The sequence below is a fragment of the Neolamprologus brichardi genome, chromosome 11, assembly GCF_056152115.1.
Source record: "Neolamprologus brichardi isolate AB-2024 chromosome 11, ASM5615211v1, whole genome shotgun sequence".
NCBI classification, from domain to species: domain Eukaryota; kingdom Metazoa; phylum Chordata; class Actinopteri; order Cichliformes; family Cichlidae; genus Neolamprologus; species Neolamprologus brichardi.
The window spans coordinates 12,656,581-12,681,289 of NC_142114.1; the positions used below are offsets into that span (position 1 = coordinate 12,656,581).

The 24,709-nt window shown below is 40.5% G+C and overlaps 3 protein-coding genes and 2 pseudogenes across 3 annotated transcripts; all 5 read left to right on the top strand.

Annotated features, from left to right (window-relative positions):
* Positions 1 to 30: 30 nt before the first annotated feature.
* LOC102788042 (chymotrypsin-like protease CTRL-1) lies at positions 31 to 2,119 on the top strand. The gene is made up of 7 exons (XM_006809649.3): positions 31 to 166; positions 420 to 523; positions 649 to 728; positions 811 to 892; positions 992 to 1,172; positions 1,372 to 1,502; positions 1,698 to 2,119. Exons 1-7 carry the CDS (start codon positions 31 to 33, stop codon positions 1,857 to 1,859), a joined length of 876 nt encoding a protein of 291 aa, XP_006809712.3. The 3' UTR covers positions 1,860 to 2,119.
* Positions 2,120 to 2,838: 719 nt separating this feature from the next.
* On the top strand, positions 2,839 to 3,857 carry LOC148100510 (chemerin-like receptor 1). Its single transcript, XM_087847762.1, has one exon. The coding sequence runs from the start codon at positions 2,854 to 2,856 to the stop codon at positions 3,850 to 3,852; it is 999 nt and encodes a 332-aa protein (XP_087703888.1). The 5' UTR covers positions 2,839 to 2,853; the 3' UTR covers positions 3,853 to 3,857.
* Positions 3,858 to 10,847: 6,990 nt separating this feature from the next.
* Positions 10,848 to 13,377, top strand: LOC148100511 (chemerin-like receptor 1; annotated as a pseudogene).
* Positions 13,378 to 14,497: 1,120 nt separating this feature from the next.
* On the top strand, positions 14,498 to 15,511 carry LOC148100512 (chemerin-like receptor 1; annotated as a pseudogene).
* A 4,282-nt stretch (positions 15,512 to 19,793) lies between these two features.
* Positions 19,794 to 21,733, top strand: LOC102796390 (C3a anaphylatoxin chemotactic receptor-like). Its single transcript, XM_035912352.2, has 2 exons — positions 19,794 to 19,897; positions 20,478 to 21,733. Exons 1-2 carry the CDS (start codon positions 19,888 to 19,890, stop codon positions 21,524 to 21,526), a joined length of 1,059 nt encoding a protein of 352 aa, XP_035768245.2. The 5' UTR covers positions 19,794 to 19,887; the 3' UTR covers positions 21,527 to 21,733.
* Positions 21,734 to 24,709: the final 2,976 nt, after the last annotated feature.

The window sequence follows — 24,709 nt, forward strand, 5'->3', positions numbered from 1 at the left end:
GGATTGTGGGTGGGGCATGAAGACCTACACATGCAGTTCAGGGTCAAGCATATTGGATGTGCATATAAAAGCAAGTGGGCCCCACATCTGAAACTCAGGAATCACGACCGAAACACAAACATGTTCTTGATCATCAGTTGCTTTGCTCTTGTGGCCTCTGCATTGGGTGAGTGATTTGTGATTTCATGACAAAGACATTTGCTACCACACTCTGAGATCTGTGGTCTTGCTGTTTGACTAGCTGTACAAAAGGAAAGTAAACACTTTACACACTGGTCAGCTGTGTGCGTAAATGGGAAACACAGTTAAGCGTTTTGTGCACCACCAAAAAAGACAAGTACAAAAATACACACAGAATGAACTCTGACACTTTTTGTCAAATAACTTTGAGCTTTTTTTTTTATGTCACTGGGTCTCAGGGTGTGGAGTGCCTGCTATCAAGCCCCAAGTGAGTGGATACAACAAGATTGTGAACGGGGAAAATGCTGTGTCTGGCTCCTGGCCTTGGCAGGTTTCGCTTCAGGTAGTTTCAGTTATTTACTACTCACAAACAATGTGGTTTTGCTACAGTCACAATTTACAACAACTTATTTCATTTTAAATTAAAATGTAGAAGTTTATTACAGATATTTTTTTTCTTTATTGCAGGATAGCACTGGATTCCACTTCTGTGGAGCTTCACTGATCAACCAGTACTGGGTTGTCACTGCTGCTCACTGCGGTGTGAAGTAAGTCACTTGAGTGCTGTAACAACACAATAAGTCTTCCAACACTTTGATCATCCTCCTGATTTATTTCTTTCTTTTTTAGTCCATCACGCCACCGTGTGATCCTGGGAGAACATGATCGGCAGTACAATAGCGAGCCAATTCAGGTCATGTACATTTCTAGGGTGAGCTATAATACAACACAAATGAAAGTTGTCTTCATCAAAGCCCTTGTCTGAATCGTATTATATTTGTGTGTGGTTTATCCTCACCTCTTCATCTAGGCCATCACTCACCCCTACTACAACTCCCAGAACTTTAACAATGACATCACTCTTCTGAGGCTGTCCTCCCCAGCACAGTATACTTCCCGTGTGTCACCTGTGTGCCTGATGTCCTCCACCAGCAGCCTCCCCTCTGGAACCAAATGTGTCACCACTGGATGGGGCCGGACTGGAGTAACATGTGAGTTTATTTCCAAAGGGTAAATTGAGATAATCATTTAACAATACACTGCTGTAAAAAACTTAGTTTACAAAAAGGTAATGCAAATAAATAAATGAATAATATACACTGCTGCATAGTTCCCGGAGAAAAATGTGAAAGACTTGCTTTGCAATTAGACTCATTCTTTTTCTTCCTATTCTTTTTTTGTTTTTCTCAGCAAGCCCTCGCTTCCTCCAGCAGACTGCCCTGCCTCTGATCAGCCCTCAACAGTGCAAGAGCTACTGGGGTTACAACAGAATCACTGATGCCATGATCTGTGCTGGTGCTTCTGGAGTGTCTTCCTGTCAGGTAACAACCACTTCAAAATGATTGTGACAATGATCAGAAATACTCTTAGAAGGTCAAATTTTAGGGGGTAGCTCAGAATTTTCAGAAAATGCAGAAATTAAATGCATCACTGCTGAATAATATCAAGAGCATGATAAAAATATATTTTTGTCTTTTATATCAACAAAGTAAAAACATCCCCTTTGTCTACTTTAGGGTGACTCTGGTGGCCCTCTGGTCTGTGAGAGCAGTGGTGTATGGTACCTCACTGGTATTGTGTCCTGGGGAACCTCTAACTGCAATGTCAACACCCCTGCTGTGTATTCTCGTGTGTCCTACCTGCGCAGCTGGGTCGACCAAACAATTGCTAATAACTGAAGCTTAAGAAAAAAATGAATAAATCAGCAAAACACACATGTGTAGGCTTCCCTTTAATATACTGCTAGCAAAATAAATAAGAGCACACCACGTTTCCCATCTTTCCATCAATGATTACAATATTATCGGTAAATGAATAACAATCGCACTAGTATTTTACTAGTTATTACTATTACAACTGACATTTGATGTTAGCAAATCACACAATACTGATGTTTGGTGAATTTGTGACAAACAGAACAATAGATTTCTAAAACAGCTACTGTTGGTTTGTTGTTTTTCATAACCATCTGACAAGCCAGAGAGTGAGGGTGATTGGGTAGGATAGTGAAAGTGGTTGCAATGTACTGCATAGCAGAACTAAAATGTAGGAAATCACACACTATACAAGACAGACCTTGTACAGTATTACACATGTAAGGCGTCTCCCACTTTTGAAGCATAATTACAAAAGTGTTGCAGCATTAGCATATTCTGGGGTGTTCCTAGTTTTTTATCAGCTCATTTCTGCGTGCGTTGCTTCATTTGCTACTGCGTAAACTAAAAGGGAAGAGTAATCAAAGACTTCTAGAAGAGGCAGCAGGAGACTCAGACCAACTTAGAGAAAAGACAGAATCGCTCAGCTAAAAGAAATATGGGGACTGGTAAGATACTTACATGCCTGTTGTCAGTTCTCACTAAAACAGAAATTTAGTTAAAGCTGTGCACATGTTAAGTTACACAAAGAAGTACTTCACATGATCTTGTAATATGGTGCATAGATCATGTGCCAATACTTTAATATACATATATAAAATCTGCAAAGCACTTATTTTGTGTGTGCGTGTATATATTATATTATATTATATTATATTATATTATATTATATTATATTATATTATATTATATTATATTATATTATATTATATTATGTGTTAAAATAATAATACAATACTTCACAGGTCAATCTACACTGGAATCAGCTTCGACATACATACAAAGAGCCTCCATTATCATGTACTGCTTGATAATTATAGTTGGAACTCTGGGCAATGCTCTGGTTATCTACGTGACGGGCTTCAAAATGAAGAAAACTGTCAACTCAACTTGGTTTCTTAACTTGGCCATAGCTGACTTCCTTTTCACAGCCTTCCTGATATTCTCAGTCATTTCTCTCTCTCAGAGTCACCAGTGGCCTTTTGGACAATTCGTGTGCAAGCTCAACACCTTTGTGAGTTTAGTCAACATGTTTGCCAGTATCTTTACTCTAACAGCTATAAGTTTGGATCGTTGCTTGTCCATCTGGGTGGTGGTGTGGGCACAGAACAAACGCACAGTCTGCAAAGCTCAGATCATATGTGTTGGTATCTGGGTGACTGCTGCGATCTGCAGCGCTCCTTATGCCACTTTTCGCACCGTGTTAGGAGATAATGGGACATATTACTGTGTTTATTCTATGACACATGAACAAAAATGGAGTCTCCACATGTTTCGCTTTCTTATGGGCTTTGTGATCCCATTCCTGCTAATAGTCGTCTCTTATGTGGCCATAGGGATCCGTGCAATCCGCATGCAGAGAACAAGGAGAAGGAGATCTCGCAGAATCATTTTCTCCATCATTTTTGCATTCTTCATCTGCTGGTTACCCTTCCATGTTTTTAACTTTATAGAATTAAAGGCTGTGAATAACCCAGACCTCTGGACCATTGTTAGAATCATGGGTCCTCTGACTGTGAGTCTGGCTTTTCTGAACAGCTGCCTGAACCCCATCCTCTATGTTTTCATGTGTGAAGAATTCATGAAGAAGCTTCGGCAATCCATATGTTTTGTACTTGAGAGTGCCCTGGCAGAGGACCACGTGTCATTTATGTCCACTCACTCCATGTCATCAACATTTTCACGGATTTCCCGAAAGTCAGATGCTGCCACAACTTTAGAGAAGATCAACCCAGCTGCTTTTGAATCCTGCAGAGAAAGCAAAGTAGTCATCACTGAAAAGACACGGAGCACTTAATAAGATCTCACCAATAGATGATGAAATAAATCAATAATGCAAGATGTTCATCTCATCTCTTTGAAACATGTAATGTTGGTACCCTGGCTCTAATTATTATGGGTGTCGTATAAGTCTGTTGGGGTAAGGCACAATATAATTATGCATGAAACAATAATCAAATCAAATCAGTCAGATTAAGTTCTTGATTAATCAATTAATGTAACATATAACACAATTTTTTTTAAAAAGAAAATAAGACTTCTATGCTGTGGTTTTGAAGATCTTGGATTTCTATCATTTGAATGTCAAAATCTTTACGTCATTTTTATATTTTTTATATATATATATATGTCTACATTTTATTGCTCCAGCTTCTTTAACCATGTAAATTACTATCAACATCTATAAAACTGTGACAAGTGACTGAACAGTGATTGAGCTTTTTGCATTTTTCTTTTGTCTGGTGAAGAAAAACATGATAAAAGGGTGAATTTGACTGACAAACCTTACTTGCGCCCTGGCAACCGCTGTTTTATCTTACAGGATATCATGGTGCTGTATACTTCTTGCATTTGCAAAATGGAACACATTGCGTAAATCAAAGTACACCACAAACCAAAAAAACATCACTTTTAAAACAAAACAACAATGAAAACAGGTCCCCAAAAATGACCAACATTAATATTATTTGTAAGCTATTAAACTATGAAGTGTGGTACATGAACCTGAGATTTAAACAGCATCTATCTTATCTTGCTGCACAGATGTGCTGTGCTCGCTTCTTTTTTCTTGTGGTTTTTTTATTATCAGAACAACACCTGCTTCACTATTCACGCTAAGACTAAAAATGGAACTCAGTAGCAATAAAAACATTGTTACATCTTTTTCTTACCACAAGGTTACTGAAAAACATTTTGCAATATCGCTAAACGCAAAACTGCAATCCTACAATGGCGGCTGTATGATTTACATTATTAGATTCAAAAACTGTAAAATTATAGAATATTTATCTGTCCCTTTAGCACATTAAACTCAGTCATTGTTAAAATTCCAATAAATCCAATATTGCTCAAGAAAAACAATTCCACAGATGCTACATTCACACCCAGTTTTCCATTCTCCAGTGTGAAAATGTTAGAAGAAGGACAAGCAGTGTATTCAGAGTTGGCTAACAAGCTCAACCCTGACAACCCATCCTTTTGAACACATTGTCCCAAAACTGGTCATCTGTGATCACTCCCTTTGTCAAGCTGTTTAGAAATGAAATAGGTGTATATAAAAACTCGAAATGCCAAAGACTTTTCTTTGTCTAATGTTTCTTTAATTCTATATAAGCAAGTTAATGGATGGCATTCATGGAGGATCTGAAGTGTCAGTAAAATTAGATTTTGGAAAGCCAACAACCTAGACTCATCAGACACTTTATTGGGCACGCCTGTTAAACTGCGTGTTAAGGCAAATTTCTAACCAGTCAATGACATGACAGCAAATCACTGTAATGTTTGGTACTGCTTAGAATCTGGCTAAGAATTCAATATGCACTGAGTCACACAGAACTGCAATACCAAGCAAACACCATCTCCATAGACACAGTGGCCATGGAAGCAAAACAACACCATATAAAAGGCTTCTGTGCAAATGTGAGTAAATGCTGACTGGGCCTTTGTCTTTATAGGAAAAAATGTTACAGGAATTTGATGACATATATATATATATATATATATATATATATATAGAGAGAGAGAGAGAGAGAGAGAGAGAGAGAGAGAGATGTATTCAGTTTTGTACCACTGGTTGCACTATGACAAGCAGACAAATTCCTCATTTGGGTAAAACCTTGGTGATAAATATAATTTTGTTTATGATTGCGATTCTGGCGAGCTACTTCATCAGGCCAGGTCTCTGCAGGCTATTGTGTCTAAAGTATCTGAAGCTTCACAAGCTCTAATGCTGCTTTTGGTAGATCTTCACTGTATGATTTCTGTATAAACTTTTGTATAACCTGCTTAAGATGAAGTAAGTATGTGTCAGCATGAGCTTGTGAAAACTGCTTAGCTAGGCTTAACGATGTTTCACTTTGTTATCTGCTAACTGTTTTGCTCAGAAGGATGAAGTGCAGGCCAGCGCCAGGTGGTGTCCTGGGAAAGGATAGTGGGAGTCTTGTTTGTTCAGCAACAGCCCAGACTGGACAAAAGACTGTTGTAACTGAAATGATATACAGTTTGTGGGATGTTATAAACGTGCGTGTCCCGAGGTTAGAATGCTCATTACTACGAACCTGTCATGTTTGGGAGTGTGTATGTGTGTTCTCCTGCACAGTAATAAATAGTTTGTGTCATGGTCCCCGTGTCTGCCCGGCCGGCTCGACAAGGCCACGTGTTTTTGTGGACGTTCTCCTCTCGCCTCCCCGCCAGGGCGGAGCTCACTGCGGGCTCCCACCCTAGGCGTACACACCTGTGTCTCATCAGGCACCGATTACGGGTTGGACACTTAAGGCCGGGACGTAGACAGTCTCATCGCTGGATGATTGTGTGAGACACGTTAGTGAATCTCAGCTTTGTCATCTCTAGCTCTGTGAAGTTTGTCTGTGAAGTTTGTCTGTGATTTCTGCGTTAGCGTAACCCACCTTTTTCTGTGCACAGTTTCCTCGGAGCCGTGACCAACCCGACGTGTGAACCTTTGTGAAGAGAGGAGCAAGAGTGAACGTGATTCCCTTCCCGGACTTTCCTTTATGACCCTGGACCCCCGCTATTCCCTCACTGTATATATCTGTACCTGGTGACTTTGTAAATAAACATTGTTCCTTGCATTGACCTCTGCTCTGCGCCTGAGTCCTACTGCAGTCCGTGACAGTTTGATCACAGCTCTTTCAGTGTTGCAGACTTTATTTACAAAATTCCACAACAAAAGACAACAAAGAAAAGCACAAATACTAAAAATGAATGCAGACACATTTGAAACTGTGGTATTGGAGCTGTCCTCTTGGGATCTATCTGTAGCTGGTCAGTAAGTTCAGTATTTGTTAGATGTAACATCTCTTTGTCACCCACTCATTTTCTGGATTGGAATTGTACTCAGACATGCACAGATTATTTTGAGAAGTTTGTGTTAACTATTGAGAAAATGAAATTGTGGGACTTTTAAAGAATCTCCAGGAAAAATCTGTAAATAAAAGATTAATCGTATTGTGAAAATAAAATAATATTTCTTCCAAGTCATTTAGTACCTCCCACATTAATTTGACCAATATAATGTGACAGCCTTCTATCCACCAAGACAGGTTTTATGACCTTTAATAATGCTTACACATCCAATCTGTCGGCGTAGGTTGAGATCTAGTGACTGTGGAGGCCATTTGAGTACAGTGAACTCATGTTAAACTAGTTCAAGAAACTACAGCAATCCTCCAGTAGTCTGTGGTATGTAAACAATGCTCGGTTGGTACTTAGTGTATTTAAGTGTGCAAAAAAATGGGTCCATTCTGTCATAATATTCACACCAAATTCTGATCCTATAACAGAGACTGAGGCTCATCAGACCTGGCAAAGCTTTGTTGTCTTTTATTGTTAAATTTTGGTAACCCAGGTGAATTGTGCCTTAAGATTCCCATTCTTAGTTGACAGGAATGGCACTTGGTGTCGGTTTTCGCTGATGTTACCCAACTGTCTCAATATTTCATGCGCATTCTTCGATGGTCTTCTGCATACCTTAGTTGTAATGAATGGCTATTTTTCCTTTTGCCTCCCTATCAGTTTAAAGCAGTCTGGCTATTCTCCACTGAACTGGCATCAATGAGGCATTTCCCCCCCGGGGAACTACAGCTCGTTGGATTTTGTATTTTTGTAAAGTGTAGAAGAAAACGTATATGTCATTTGATACACAAAGAGGTGTTTATGAGGGTTATAGAGCTAGTTATTTACCCATTTGGTGGTTACATGTTTTGATATTTACATCTTTACATATCTGAATGTTTACACATGCACTTTCAAAGCAGTAATGTGTTGATGTATGTGTTGAATCTACCTAGTTGGTTTTCCTGCATTTCTCCTAGTATAGGATTTTTTGGCTTCTGAGTGGCCAGTGAAGTATATGAAGGCTTTACACAGGAACTGTTTTTTGTTGTTGAGGTGCAGAGAGTAAATGTGCTGCTGAGAACATTATCCATCTCCATCTTGTCCAAAAGTTGAATCTGTTCATCTGGATGTAGCGTTTGTTTGTTTTTTTGTAGGAGAAACATTTCGTCACTCATCCAAGTGACTTCTTCAGTCTCAGCTGACTGCAGGTTTCCCCAAATCTTATAAACAGTACATTTGCATAATGACTGAAACCAGCCCACTGAAGGAACAATGGGCTGGGAGGTCAGTTCCTTAATCTTAATTATGCAGATTCTCATGACCATTGATCAACAACCACTGACCAAAACCCACTGATCAAAGACCACTGATCAATGGCCTTGAGTACCATTCACAGAGAGTTGGGGAATGGCTGCAATCACAGCATTGTAAGATGGCGAAAGATGTACCCTTAGACCCACTCCTCGATTCAGAGATGGTCTTTCCCTTTTCACGTAAATGGCCTCCTTGACTCCACGCTCAAACCATCGTTCCTCCCTGTCCAGGATGTGTACATCCTCATCATTGAAAGAGTGTCCACTGGCCTGTAGGTGTAAATAGACTGCAGAGTCCTGGCCTGATGAGGTAGCTCTTCTGTGTTGTGCCATCCGCTTCACCAGAGGTTGTTTGGTTTCCCCGATGTATAAATCCTGGCAATCCTCCTGGCACTTAACAGCGTACACTATGTTACTCTGTTTGTGGTGGGGGTGGACCAATTTTTGGCGCAGCATGTTTTGGGGTTTAAAAGCCACAAAGACCCGGTGTTTAGAAAAAATGCGTCTCAACTGTTCCGATACTCCTGACAAGTATGGGATCACTACAGGTTTTCACTTGGGCAGCGGTTGTCCTTCTCTCCTGGATCGGCTGGAGCTTTCTTTAGGTGCATTTCCAGCTTTGACAAAAGTCCAGCTGACCCTTGTATGTGAAGTAGGTGGAATGAAGACACAGTTCCAAAAGCAAACACACTTGGTCGATGCTGAGAGTGGTCCTGTTGCTGAGGTTGGTGTCATCCTGTAATCTCTTACGGACTACCTCTGTGACAGGGATGCAAGTGAAGAGAGATGTAACGTCGTATGAGACCATGGTTTCATCTGTCTCCATAATGACATCTCTCACCTTCTCAACAAAATCCAGGGTGTTATGGATGTGGTGTTCAGAGCTGCCCACCAGCGGGTTGAGGATCGAAGCCAGAAACTTGGAGATGTTATAGGTGACAGAGTTGATCATGCAGACAATTGGTCTTAAAGGTGCACCCTGTTTATGTATTTTTGGTAAACCATACAGACTTGGTGTAGACTCCCCTGGGTATAGCCTGTGGTATGAGGTCCGGTCAATAGCCTTGTCTTGTTCTAACTGCTTCAGACAGTCTATCGCCCTCTTCCTGTAGCCACTTCCTGGGTCTCGTTTCAGTGGCTCATAAGTATTTTCATCACTGAGTAGTGACAAAATCTTCTCATGATAGTTTTTCTGGTTTAGCAATACTGTGCACCTACCCTTGTCTGCCGGAAGGATGATAATGTTGTTATCATCACTAAGTGATGTGAGTGCCTTCCTCTCCTCCATGGTGATGTTGGATGCTGGGGGCTTTGCATTGCTGAGACAGGCTGAAATTTTCGTCCGTAGTTGCTCTGCTTCCACTTCTGCAATATTGTTGTTACGAATTGCTGTTTCTGTGTCTGTGATCAGCTCCACTAGCGGGATTTGTCTCGGTGTGACAGCAAAATTCAACCCTTTAGCAAGGATGTTTTTCTCTGTTTGGGTGAGCTGTCTGTCAGACAAATTCTTCACCCACTTATCCACATCCTCCGTGTTGCCTCCTTGTCTCTTCTGGTCACTGAGGACACTCTTGTGTCGGTGGTTTGCGGTGGTTTCCGACGTACAACAAGTAAGTCAAACTTCCTTTGTTGCCTGGTCTTAGACTTCTTGTGCTGTGCTAGACAAGCCTTCTCAGTAAAGTCAAACACCTTTTTAAGAGTATTCTCATCTTAAAGCATTGTCAGTCTCTGTCGGATCCGCTCCTCTTGAGATTTTAGCATGTCGATGGTAAAATTTGTTTGCCTCACCCGTTCATTAAGCAACTGATGCTGTGCCTTCTGGAGGATTTTTGTTGCCCGGAAGCCTTTAACTGAAGAGCTCATTTGCAGACTTTTAGGAGTAATCCTGTTTTGTCTGCATCTGAGGCTGAATCTCCGGTGGTTCCCGTAGTCCGCCATCTTACATGCTGTTTGCTCATACTGACATACAAGCTTTAGGCAGTCCTTGCCAAAGTGGGTTAAAACGTCTTGATGCATTCTCAATCATAGGATCAGTGGGTTTTGGTCAGTGGTTGTTGATCAGTGGTCATGAGAATTTGAATAATTAAGATTAAGGAACTGACCTCCCAGCCCATTGTTCCTTCAATGGGCTGGTTTCAGTCATTATGCAAATGTACTGTTTATAAGATTTGGGGAAACCTGCAGTCAGCTGAGACTGAAGAAGTCACTTGGATGAGTGACAAAACGTTTCTCCCACAAAAAAAACCAAAACGCTACGTCCAGATGAACAGATTCAACTTTTGGAGATTTACTTTCCTGGATGATTGAGAATGCATCAAGACATCTCCATCTTGCCAATTCCAAACCACATAATAAACACTCACGTTACGTTTCTGAAATACTCAGGTCAGGTCTTCAAGACCTTGCTACAAAAAGTTACTCAGTATGGTGAAGTAAACAACATAACCACATTGGTTTGATTGCTTTGATATAAATACTACCTTTGTAAGGCTTATTCAACCTGTTGAGTTCTTTTGTTGATTTAAGTTTGCTTTTCTTTTTTGCTGAATTAGCATGTTCTAGAGTGTTCCTGTTTTCTTTTCCCAACTCTTTTCTGCATGTTCATACTGCCTCACTTATAGCTGCATAATCTGAGAGGGAGGGTTAAGCAAAGACAGACAGCGAGCAAAAAGAAGATAAAATCCACTTGGAATAAAGACAGAATCTCTCAGCTAAAGAACCATGGGGACAGGTAAGACAATTTAGACATCTATGAGCATTTCTTTTAAATTGCATTAAGTGAATGTTAGGGCTTGGGCTTGAGCTAGGGCTCAGGGTGAATTGAGGGCGACACAGTGGCTCAAGAGTTGGGAGTTCGCCTTGTAATCGGAGGTTGCCGGTTCGAGCCCCGGCTCGGACAGTCTCGGTCGTTGTGTCCTTGGGCAAGAGACTTCACCCGTTGCCTACTGGTGATGGTCAGAGGGCCCGGTGGTGCCAGTGTCCGGCAGCCTCGCCTCTGTCAGTGCGCCCCAGGGTGGCTGTGGTTACAATGTAGCTTGCCATCACCAGTGTGGGAATGTGTGTGTGAATGGGTGGATGACTGGATATGTAAAGCGCTTTGGGGTCCTTAGGGACTAGTAAAGCACTATATAAATACAGGCCATTTACCATTTACCAATGTCAATGGGATTTCTTGCTAAACTGATTAATATGAGTATGCCTGCTTGTTATTAGTTCTGATCACAAGAGAAATTAAGAAATAAATATCTGAAATTGCACAAAGAATCCTGTGAGTACTTCACATAATCTGGATACTATACTTGTCACTGTCTGGCGAGGGCAGACTGTAGGGGTTGACAAAAGGACCCAAAACGCAGACTCCAAGGAGCAGGGAACAGAACTTGAAATGTTAACAAAAAGCGAGCCGTTTAATATGGCTGGTAAAAAAGGTACAAACAAAGGGCAAGGCAAACTGAAGCAAAATTAACACAAACCTAAACTGGGAAATCTAAACAAACAATAAGAAAAACCTAGACAAGAAACTTGGAAGCATGGCATGGCATAGGAAACATGGCGTGGACAACAGACGACCTGACAATGACACACTGAAAACAGAGGACTTAAATACACAGGAGGTGATTAGGGGAAGTGGGAACACATGGAGGAACAGCTGACTGACATGAGCCTAATGACAGGACAAGAGAAGTGAAACTAAATACAATGAACAAAGAACATATGACTCCTTCAAAATAAAACAGGAAACATGAGACAGACACGATAATACAAACTTGATAACATAAGACACGCAGCATGAAACACAAAGGGTGAGGGGAAACTTAAATACATGGGAAGAAAACACAAGGAGTCTAATAACCAAATGAACTTCGCTAATCTAATGAACTTAAACATAAACAACATCCAAATAAACTAAAACTTAAAACGCTGGGTCAACAGACCCAGGAACATGACAATACTAGAAGCTAGTGTTGCACAGAATATGTGTTAGAATCAAGCACTATAACATACAACTATAACAATTACATAGCCATGTACACTTAACTAAAGATGTGTTTTTTATAAGTTTCAACTAATGTCTGTGATGCTTTCATGTTTTTTTGTTTCACAACAGGTCAGTCATCTGGGCTGGAAGCAGCTTCCACACACATACAAACAGCCTCCATTGTCATCTACTGTGTGATATTTATAGTTGGAACTCTGGGCAATGCTCTGGTTATCTACATGACGGGTTTCAAAATGCAGAAAACTGTCAACTCAACTTGGTTTCTTAACTTGGCCATAGCTGACTTCCTTTTCACGGCCTTCCTGATATTCTCAGTCATTTCTCTCTCTCAGAGTCACCAGTGGCCTTTTGGACAATTCGTGTGCAAGCTCAACAACTTTGTGAGTTTAGTCAACATGTTTGCCAGCATCTTTACTCTGACAGCAATAAGTTTGGATCGTTGCTTGTCCATCTGGGTGGTGGTGTGGGCACAGAACAAACGCACAGTCTGCAAAGCTCAGATCATATGTGTTGGTATCTGGGTGACTGCTGCGATCTGCAGCACTCCTTATGCCACTTTTCGCACCGTGTTAGGAGATAATGGGACATATTACTGTGTTTATTCTATGACACATGAACAAAAATGGAGTCTCCACATTTTTCGCTTTCTTATGGGCTTTGTGATCCCATTCCTGCTAATAGTCGTCTCTTATGTGGCCATAGGGATCCGTGCAATGCGCATGCAGAGAACAAGGAGAAGGAGATCTCGCAGAATCATTTTCTCCATCATTTTTGCATTCTTCATCTGCTGGTTACCCTTCCATGTTTTGAACTTTGTAGAATTAAAGGCTATGAATAACCCAGACCTCTGGACCATTGTTAGAATCATGGGTCCTCTGACTGTGAGTCTGGCTTTTCTGAACAGCTGCCTGAACCCCATCCTCTATGTTTTCATGTGTGAAGAATTCATGAAGAAGCTTCGGCAGTCCATATGTTTTGTACTTGAGAGTGCCCTGGCAGAGGACCACATATCTCCACTCACTCCATGTCATCAACATTTTCAAGGATTTCCCGAAAGTCAGATGCTGCCACAACTTTAGAGAAGATCAACCCAGCTGCTTTTGAATCCTGCACAGAAAGCAAAGTAGTCATCACTGAAAAGACACGGAGCACTTAATAAGATCTCACCAATAGATGATGAAATAAATCAATAATGCAAGATGTTCATCTCATCTCTTTGAAACATGTAATGTTGGTACCCTGGCTCTTATTATTGATTATTATATGCTAATAACTGAAGCTTAAGAAAAAAATAAATAAATCAGCAAAACACACATGTGTAGGCTTCCCTTTAATATACTGCTAGCAAAATAAATAAGAGCACACCACGTTTCCCATCTTTCCATCAATGATTACAATATTATCGGTAAATGAATAACAATCGCACTAGTATTTTACTAGTTATTACTATTACAACTGACATTTGATGTTAGCAAATCACACAATACTGATGTTTGGTGAATTTGTGACAAACAGAACAATAGATTTCTAAAACAGCTACTGTTGGTTTGTTGTTTTTCATTCCCATCTGATAAGCCAGAGAGTGAGGGTGATTGGGTAGGATAGTGAAAGTGGTTGCAATGTACTGCATAGCAGAACTAAAATGTAGGAAATCACACACTATACAAGACAGACCTTGTACAGTATTACACATGTAAGGCGTCTCCCACTTTTGAAGCATAATTACAAAAGTGTTGCAGCATTAGCATATTCTGGGGTGTTCCTAGTTTTTTATCAGCTCATTTCTGCGTGCGTTGCTTCATTTGCTACTGCGTAAACTAAAAGGGAAGAGTAATCAAAGACTTCTAGAAGAGGCAGCAGGAGACTCAGACCAACTTAGAGAAAAGACAGAATCGCTCAGCTAAAAGAAACATGGGGACTGGTAAGATACTTACATGCCTGTTGTCAGTTCTCACTAAAACAGAAATTTAGTTAAAGCTGTGCACATGTTAAGTTACACAAAGAAGTACTTCACATGATCTTGTAATATGGTGCATAGATCATGTGCCAATACTTTAATATACATATATAAAATCTGCAAAGCACTTATTTTGTGTGTGCGTGTATATATTATATTATATTATATTATATTATATTATATTATATTATATTATATTATATTATATTATATTATATTATATTATATTATATTATATTATATTATATTATGTGTTAAAATAATAATACAATACTTCACAGGTCAATCTACACTGGAATCAGCTTCGACATACATACAAAGAGCCTCCATTATCATGTACTGCTTGATAATTATAGTTGGAACTCTGGGCAATGCTCTGGTTATCTACGTGACGGGCTTCAAAATGAAGAAAACTGTCAACTCAACTTGGTTTCTTAACTTGGCCATAGCTGACTTCCTTTTCACAGCCTTCCTGATATTCTCAGTCATTTCTCTCTCTCAGAGTCACCAATGGCCTTTTGGACAATTCGTGTGCAAGCTCAACAACTTTGTGAGTTTAGTCAACATGTTTGCCAGCATCTTTACTCTAACAGCTATAAGTTTGGATCGTTGTTTGTCCATCTGGGTGGTGGTGTGGGCACAGAACAAACGCACAATCTGCAAAGCTCAGATCGTATGTGTTGGTATCTGGGTGACTGCTGCGATCTGCAGCGCTCCTTATGCCACTTTTCGCACCGTATTAGGAGATAATGGGACATATTACTGTGTTTATTCTATGACACATGAACAAAAATGGAGTCTCCACATGTTTCGCTTTCTTATGGGCTTTGTGATCCCATTCCTGCTAATAGTCGTCTCTTATGTGGCCATAGGGATCCGTGCAATCCGCATGCAGAGAACAAGGAGAAGGAGATCTCGCAGAATCATTTTCTCCATCATTTTTGCATTCTTCATCTGCTGGTTACCCTTCCATGTTTTGAACTTTATAGAATTAAAGGCTATGAATAACCCAGACCTCTGGACCATTGTTAGAATCATGGGTCCTCTGACTGTGAGTCTGGCTTTTCTGAACAGCTGCCTGAACCCCATCCTCTATGTTTTCATGTGTGAAGAATTCATGAAGAAACTTCGGCAATCCATATGTTTTGTACTTGAGAGTGCTCTGGCAGAGGACCACGTGTCATTTATGTCCACTCACTCCATGTCATCAACATTTTCAAGGATTTCCTGAAAGTCAGATGCTGCCACAACTTTAGAGAAGATCAACCCAGCTGCTTTTGAATCCTGCAGAGAAAGCAAAGTAGTAATCACTGAAAAGACACTGAGCACTTAATAAGATCTCACCAATAGATGATGAAATAAATCAATAATGCAAGATGTTCATCTCATCTCTTTGAAACATGTAATGTTGGTACCCTGGCTCTAATTATTATGGGAGTCGTACAAGGGTAAGGCACAATATAATTATGCATGAAACAATAATCAAATCAAATCAGTAAGATTAAGTTCTTGATTAATCAATTAATGTAACATATAACACAATTTTTAAAAAAAAAAGAAAATAAGACTTCTATGCTGTGGTTTTGAAGATCTTGGATTTCTATCATTTGAATGTCAAAATCTTTACGTCATTTTTATATTTGTATATATATATATATATGTCTACATTTTATTGCTCTAGCTTCTTTAACCATGTAAATTACTATCAACATCTATAAAATTGTGACAAGTGACTGAACAGTGATTGAGCTTTTTGCATTTTTCTTTTGTCTGGTGAAGAAAAACATGATAAAAGGGTGAATTTGACTGACAAACCTTACTTGCGCCCTGGCAACCGCTGTTTTATCTTACAGGATATCATGGTGCTGTATACTTCTTGCATTTGCAAAATGGAACACATTGCGTAAATCAAAGTACACCACAAACCAAAAAAACATCACTTTTAAAACAAAACAACAATGAAAACAGGTCCCCAAAAATGACCAACATTAATATTATTTGTAAGCTATTAAACTATGAAGTGTGGTACATGAACCTGAGATTTAAACAGCATCTATCTTATCTTGCTGCACAGATGTGCTGTGCTCGCTTCTTTTTTCTTGTGGTTTTTTTATTATCAGAACAACACCTGCTTCACTATTCACGCTAAGACTAAAAATGGAACTCAGTAGCAATAAAAGCATTGTTACATTTTTTTCTTACCACAAGGTTACTGAAAAACATTTTGCAATATCGCTAAACGCAAAACTGCAATCCTACAATGACGGCTGTATGATTTACATTATTAGATTCAAAAACTGTAAAATTATAGAATATTTATCTGTCCCTTTAGCACATTAAACTCAGTCATTGTTAAAATTCCAATAAATCCAATATTGCTCAAGAAAAACAATTCCACAGATGCTACATTCACACCCAGTTTTCCATTCTCCAGTGTGAAAATGTTAGAAGAAGGACAAGCAGTGTATTCAGAGTTGGCTAACAAGCTCAACCCTGACAACCCATCCTTTTGAACACATTGTCCCAAAACTGGTCATCTGTGATCACTCCCTTTGTCAAGCTGTTTAGAAATGAAATAGGTGTATATAAAAACTCGAAATGCCAAAGACTTTTCTTTGTCTAATGTTTCTTTAATTCTATATAAGCAAGTTAATGGATGGCATTCATGGAGGATCTGAAGTGTCAGTAAAATTAGATTTTGGAAAGCCAACAACCTAGACTCATCAGCCACTTTATTGGGCACGCCTGTTAAACTGCGTGTTAAGGCAAATTTCTAACCAGTCAATGACATGACAGCAAATCACTGTAATGTTTGGTACTGCTTAGAATCTGGTTAAGGATTCAATATGCACTGAGACACACAGAACTGCAATACCAAGCAAACACCATCTCCATAGACACAGTGGCCATGGAAACAAAACAACACCATATAAAAGGCTTCTGTGCAAATGTGAGTAAATGCTGACTGGGCCTTTTTCTTTCTAGGAAGAAATGTTACAGGAATTTGATGACATATATATATATATATATATATATATATATATATATAGAGAGAGAGAGAGAGAGAGAGAGAGAGAGAGAGAGAGATGTATTCAGTTTTGTACCACTGGTTGCACTATGACAAGCAGACAAATTCCTCATTTGGGTAAAACCTTCGTGATAAATATAATTTTGTTTATGATTGCGATTCTGGCGAGCTACTTCATCAGGCCAGGTCTCTGCAGGCTATTGTGTCTAAAGTATCTGAAGCTTCACAAGCTCTAATGCTGCTTTTGGTAGATCTTCACTGTATGATTTCTGTATAAACTTTTGTATAACCTGCTTAAGATGAAGTAAGTATGTGTCAGCATGAGCTTGTGAAAACTGCTTAGCTAGGCTTAACGATGTTTCACTTTGTTATCTGCTAACTGTTTTGCTCACAAGGATGAAGTGCAGGCCAGCGCCAGGTGGTGGCCTGGGAAAGGATAGTGGGAGTCTTGTTTGTTCAGCAACAGCCGAGACTGGACAAAAGACTGTTGTAACTGAAACGATAGTTTGTGTCATGGTCCCCGTGTCTGCCCGGCCGGCTCGACAAGGCCACGTGTTTTTGTGGACGTTATCCTCTCGCCTCCCCGCCAGGGCGGAGCTCACTGCGGGCTCCCGCCCTCGGCGTACACACCTGTGTCTCATCAGGCACCGATTACGGGTTGGACACTTAAGGCCGGGACGCAGACAGTCTCATCGCTGGATGATTGTGTGAGACACGTTAGTGAATCTCAGCTTTGTGAACGTGATTCCCTTCCCGGACTTTCCTTTATGACCCTGGACCCCCGCTATTCCCTCACTGTATATATATGTACCTGGTGACTTTGTAAATAAACATTGTTCCTTGCATTGACCTCTGCTCTGCGCCTGAGTCCTACTACAGTCCGTGACAGTTTGATCACAGCTCTTTCAGTGTTGCAGACTTTATTTACAAAATTCCACAACAAAAGACAACAAAGAAAAGCACAAATACTAAAAATGAATGCAGACACATTTGAAACTGTGGTATTGGAGCTGTCCTCTTGGGATCTATCTCTAGCTGGTCAGTAAGTTCAGTATTTGTTAGATGTAACATCTCTTTGTCACCCACTCATTTTCTGGATTGGAATTGTACTCAGACATGCACAGATTATTTTGAGACGTTTGTGTTAACTATTGAGAAAATGAAATTGTGGGACTTTTAAAGAATCTCCAGGAAAAATCTGTAAATAAAAGATTAATCGTATTGTGAAAATAAAATAATATTTCTTCCAAGTCATTTGGTACCTCCCACATTAATTTGACCAATATAATGTGACAGCCTTCTATCCACCAAGACAGGTTTTATGACCTTTAATAATGCTTACACATCCAATCTGTCGGCATAGGTTGAGATCTAGTGACTGTGGAGGCCATTTGAGTACAGTGAACTCATGTTAAACTAGTTCAAGAAACTACAGCAATCCTCCAGTAGTCTGTGGTATGTAAACAATGCTCGGTTGGTACTTAGTGTATTTAAGTGTGCAAAAGAATGGGTCCATTCTGTCATAATATTCACACCAAATTCTGATCCTATAACAGAGACTGAGGCTCATCAGACCTGGCAAAGCTTTGTTGTCTTTTATTGTTAAATTTTGGTAACCCAGGTGAATTGTGCCTTAAGATTCCCATTCTTAGTTGACAGGAATGGCACTTGGTGTCGGTTTTCGCTGATGTTACCCAACTGTCTCAATATTTCATGCGCATTCTTCGATGGTCTTCTGCATACCTTAGTTGTAATGAATGGCTATTTTTCCTTTTGCCTCCCTATCAGTTTAAAGCAGTCTGGCTATTCTCCACTGAACTGGCATCAATGAGGCATTTCCCCCCCGGGGAACTACAGCACGTTGGATTTTGTATTTTTGTAAAGTGTAGAAGAAAACGTATATGTCATTTGATACACAAAGAGGTGTTTATGAGGGTTATAGAGCTAGTTATTTACCCATTTGGTGGTTACATGTTTTGATATTTACATCTTTACATATCTGAATGTTTACACATGCACTTTCAAAGCAGTAATGTGTTGATGTATGTGTTGAATCTACCTAGTTGGTTTTCCTGCATTTCTCCTAGTATAGGATTTTTTGGCTTCTGAGTGGCCAGTGAAGTATCATGAAGGCTTTACACAGGAACTGTTTTTGTTGTTGAGGTGCAGAGAGTAAACGTGCTGCTGAGAACGTTGTCCCTCTCCATCTTGGTGATTCCAAACCACATAATGAAAACTCACGTTATGTTTTTTCAGATGATTCTCTGTAAATCCTAAAGATGGCTGTGTGGGAAAATTCCTGTAGAATATGCAGCAGTTTCTGCAGTAATTTCTGAAATACTCAGGTCCGGTCTTCAAGACCTTGCTACAAAAAGTTACTCAGTATGGTGAAGTAAACAACATAATCACATTGGTTTGATTGCTTTGATATGAATGCTACCTTTGTAAGGCTTATTCCACCTGTTGAGTTCTTTTGTTGATTTAAGTTTGCTTTTCTTTTTTGCTGAATTAGCATGTTCTAGAGTGTTCCTGTTTTCTTTTCCCAACTCTTTTCTGCATGTTCATACTGCCTCATTTATAGCTGCATAATCTGAGAGGGAGGGTTAAGCAAAGACAGACAGCAAGCAAAAAGAAGATAAAATCCACTTGGAATAAAGACAAACTCTCTCAGCTAAAGAACCATGGGGACAGGTAAGACAATTTAAACATCTATGAGCATTTCTTTTAAATTGCATTAAGTGAAAGTCAATGTGATTTCTTGCTAAAATGATTAATATGAGTATTCCTGCTTGTTATTAGTTCTGATCACAACAGAAATTAAGAAATTAATAAATAAATATGTGAAATTGCACAAGGAATTCTGTGAGTACTTCACATAATCTGGTACTCTATCTTGAGCAACTACTGTAGCCCATGTAGCACTGTAATATAGAATTATATGCACTTGAAAATTGTATATATATATATATATTTTATATATATATAATGTTTTTAACCTGCTAACACAATCAAACCTTTTTTGTTGTTTTGTTTCTTTTTTTATCTTGTTTTTCTGATATTTTATGTGATTTTTTTTATGATAAAAGAAGTATGTATGTCACATATTCTGGATACTATACTAGAAGCTAGTGTTGCACAGAATATGTGTTAGAATCAAGCACTATAACATATAACTATAACAATTACATAGCCATGTACACTTAACTAAAGAAGCGTTTATAAGTTTCAACTAATGTCTGTGATGCTTTCATGTTTTTTTGTTTCGCAACAGGTCAGTCATCTGGGCTTGAAGCAGCTTCCACACACATACAAACAGCCTCCATTGTCATCTACTGTGTGATATTTATATTTGGAACTCTGGGCAATGCTCTGGTTATCTACATGACGGGCTTCAAAATGAAGAAAACTGTCAACTCAATTTGGTTTCTCAACCTGGCCACAGCTGACTTCCTTTTCACGGCCTTCCTGATTTTCTCGATCATTTCTCTCTCTCAGAGTCACCAGTGGCCTTTTGGACAATTCGTGTGCAAGCTCAACAACTTTGTCACTTTAGTCAACATGTTTGCCAGCATCTTTACTCTGACAGCTATAAGTTTGGATCGTTGTTTATCCATGGGGATGGTGGTGTGGGCACAGAACAAACGCACAGTCTGCAAAGCTCGGCTCATATGTGTTGGTATCTGGGTGACTGCTGCGATCTGCAGCACTCCTTATGCCACTTTTCGAACTTTGTTGGAACATAATGGGACATATTACTGTGGTTATTCTATGACACATGAGCAAAAATGGAGTCTCCACATTTTTCGCTTTCTTATGGGCTTTGTGATCCCATTCCTGGTAATAGTCGTCTCTTATGTGGCCATAGGGATCCGTGCAATGCGCATGCAGAGAACAAGGAGAAGGAGATCTCGCAGAATCATTTTCTCCATCATTTTTGCATTCTTCATCTGCTGGTTACCCTTCCATGTTTTTAACTTTATAGAATTAAAGGCTGTGAATAACCCAGACCTCTGGACCATTGTTAGAATCATGGGTCCTCTGACTGTGAGTCTGGCTTTTCTGAACAGCTGCCTGAACCCCATCCTCTATGTTTTCATGTGTGAAGAATTCATGAAGAAGCTTCGGCAATCCATATGTTTTGTACTTGAGAGTGCTCTGGCAGAGGACCATGTGTCCAGTCACTGTACGTCATCAACCATTTCAAAAATGTCTCAAAAATCAGATCCTGCTGCAACTTTAAAAAGAATTGACCCAGCCATTTATGAAAACATCCCAGTAAGCAACGTGATCATCACTGAGGAGATTCCGGTCTCCGAGTAAAATCAACACACAGCAACAAAAAACAATGTAACAAAAGGCAATGTAAAAAGGAATTAATTGATTTTTAATCCAAAACTTTCACATCAGATTATAACATAACGTACATTCATGCACAGAAACACAAAGCACATGTTTTTGTCTTGTCATATCATTAGACAAGCAAGAAATAGTCAGAGTAACTGAAGTTAGATAGAGTAACATAGCTATTGAGTTTTTGATTAAAACAAAGTATTACATGGAGCGTTTTTTTTTCTTTCTTTCTTTGGAGAGGGGGGTTGTTTTTGTTTCTTTTTTTAAACTAGAAATTGGATTGCCATCATTAAATTTCCTTTGAGAAAAGTTATATATGTTTCTAAGTAAGCTTTTAATACTCCTGCTTATCAACCAGTTTTTTCTTAATGATCAGAATTCATAATGATGTCAGAAGACACTGAACTTTATAGAGCATTATGATTTTGTTACACTTGTATATAAAATAAAAGAATAAAAACATTCTGATAAAGTCTCCAAAACTTGATTCTGTTCATCTGGACGTAGCGTTTTCAGTGGGAGAAATGTTTTGTCACTCATCCCATTGTCTTCTTCAGTCTCAGCTGACTGCAGTTTTTCCCAATCTTTTAAACAGTACATTTGCATAATGACTGAAACCAGCCCACTGAAGGAACAATGGGCTGGGAGGTCAGTTCCTTAATCTTAATTATGCAGATTCTCATGGCCATTGATCAAAGACCACTGATCAATGGCCATGAGTATGTTAACCTTTCCTCGCCATCAGTCCCCTGACCGTGGTCGGGAGACGCGAGGGGAGATGCTTCCTCCAGGGCCGAAGTTTGTTCTCCTTCGGGGTTAACTCCCTCCACTTTCGTGGAGTAGTGAGGCAGACAGAAATCAGCCGAGGCACCGGAGAGTACTGAAGAGATGAGGCTTTAATAACAGTACTGCACACTTCGAAAACACCCTGCATAAGCTGTAGCCCGTTAGAACGCTGCTCCCGGTCGCCCTCTCTACCCATGACACACTCACTCTCCCTTTTCCCTCTTTCGCTCCCCGCGTTTCCTTCACGCGCATGCTCACACACACATCACATACACTCCTTACTGCACCCAGTCACACACAAGACAGCAATTCCCGCAACACTACCCCCACTCTGGATGGCAATTAAACAATAATTCCACTCCAGCATTGTAATGCATAAAACTGGTACACAATCCCCTTTACCACTTGGAGCCCACTGGAGATAAAAGTGTTAGCCATTACCGCATATAAGGTGAGGTTTAGTATCAACTAATGCACTTCAGTGACAAAGACATTGACTTAAGTAAGGTGTACATACATGTGCAAAATAAAGCATTGCAAGTGTTGTTAAGTAGAAAAGAAATTACACAATTGTAACTATTACATGGCGACCGGGAATAACTAACTTATCCTAGCATCTAGGAAGGCACAAATACAAATGGATAAGTGCATGTAGATAACCCCGATAACTCACTTTTTTTTTAAAAAATGTAAACACTGGAACAATGAAAAATATAGGTCTCTCTTACACCATTGTAGCTAACAATGTAGAAGGCTGAAACGATTTAAACTTGAACTGAATCTTCAGTCCTACTTGGAACTGTCTATGGTAAGTAAACCAAGCTAAGTGATCCACACTCCATACCGGTGTGGAGCTCTGCGCCGACGAGTTGGTCGCTGAAACTGCTGGCCCAGGTGGTCTGGCTCACCCACCACACCCCCACCATTCTCATGGTCTACATGGGGAGGGGATGATGGGATAACCACAACTGGAGCGGGATCAGCTACAACTGAGACAGATGGCTGAGAGGAGCTGGGGCCATTGCCAGTTGCAGTAGAGAACAGACTGTGCAGACCCAGATCACGGTCTGCTGGGTCATCCTCTAAAGCTGGTGGTGGGACCTCTGTAGGGGACCACTGATGAGCTTGATCAAGGACCCAGGTATTGTCCAGGGGCTCGCGGCAGCGATAATGCTTTAGCTGGTCATGGTGGACAACTTTCACTTTAGACCTTGGGTTCTTCTGGATCCGATAAACTAGGTCATCCAATTGCCCCAGGACAAAGAATGGTCCTTCATACGATGGGAGGAACTTTCTGACCTTGTTCTTGATGTGACGTGTTCCTTTGATGAGATACCACACAGGATCTCCAGTCTTATACTGTGTGTGGCAACAGTTCTTGTCATATTGCCTTTTTGCGCGCTTGACTGACTCACCCAGGGCTTCCCTGGCGATGAGGTGGGCCAGCTCCAGCCGCTCACGCATTTGCTGCACATACTCTGGAGCTGATGGTTGGTTGTCTGGATCAGGAGGTAGACCTGCGACAAGGTCCACTGGCTCACTCAGTTCTCGGCCAAACATCATGAAGTTTGGGGTGAAACCTGTAGCACTGTGTTTGGTCGCCCTGTAGGCCATGACAGCGTACGGGATCATCAGGTCCCAGTCCCAATGGCAACGCTCTGCTGTGGAGGCCAGGATCTTCTGGAGAGTGGCATTGAAACGTTCAACCTGGCCATCTGACTGGGGTCGGAATGGCGTTGTATGAGTCTTGTCTATGCCAAACAAACTGCACACCCCCTGGAACACATCAGATTCAAAATTGCGCCCCTGGTCACTGTGCAGTGCTTGAGGTATCCCGTAGCGGCACACCCACTCAGATGCAACGACCTCGGCAACGGTTGCAGCCCGTTCATCTGGGATAGGAAAGGCTTCAGTCCACTTTGTAAAGTAGTCTTGTATCACAAGCACATATCGGTTTCTGCGCTCCGTCTCATTCAGTGGTCCCATAATGTCCAGCGCAACGCGCTCCATAGGGGCTCCTACCCGGACAGTTCCCATCGGAGCTTGCGGTGTCTTCTGGGGTCGGGCCCTGGATGCACAGCTGGTACAAGTACGGCACCAAAGAGCGACGTCTTCCCTCATGTGATACCAATAGAATCGGGTTCGTAGTCTGGCCACAGTCCTCTCGACACCAAAATGTCCACCCACTGGCCCTTCGTGCATCTGGTCCATCACTTCTGGTTGTAGCTTGCGTGGCAGTACGATTTGTGGATAGAACTGGGTCTCGTCAAGGCAGTAGAAGCGACGGACCAGAACTCCATCTCTGAAGTAGAGCCGTTTCCATTGAGCCCAGTATGTCTTAGTGGCTGGGCTGCATGGTGAAACAAT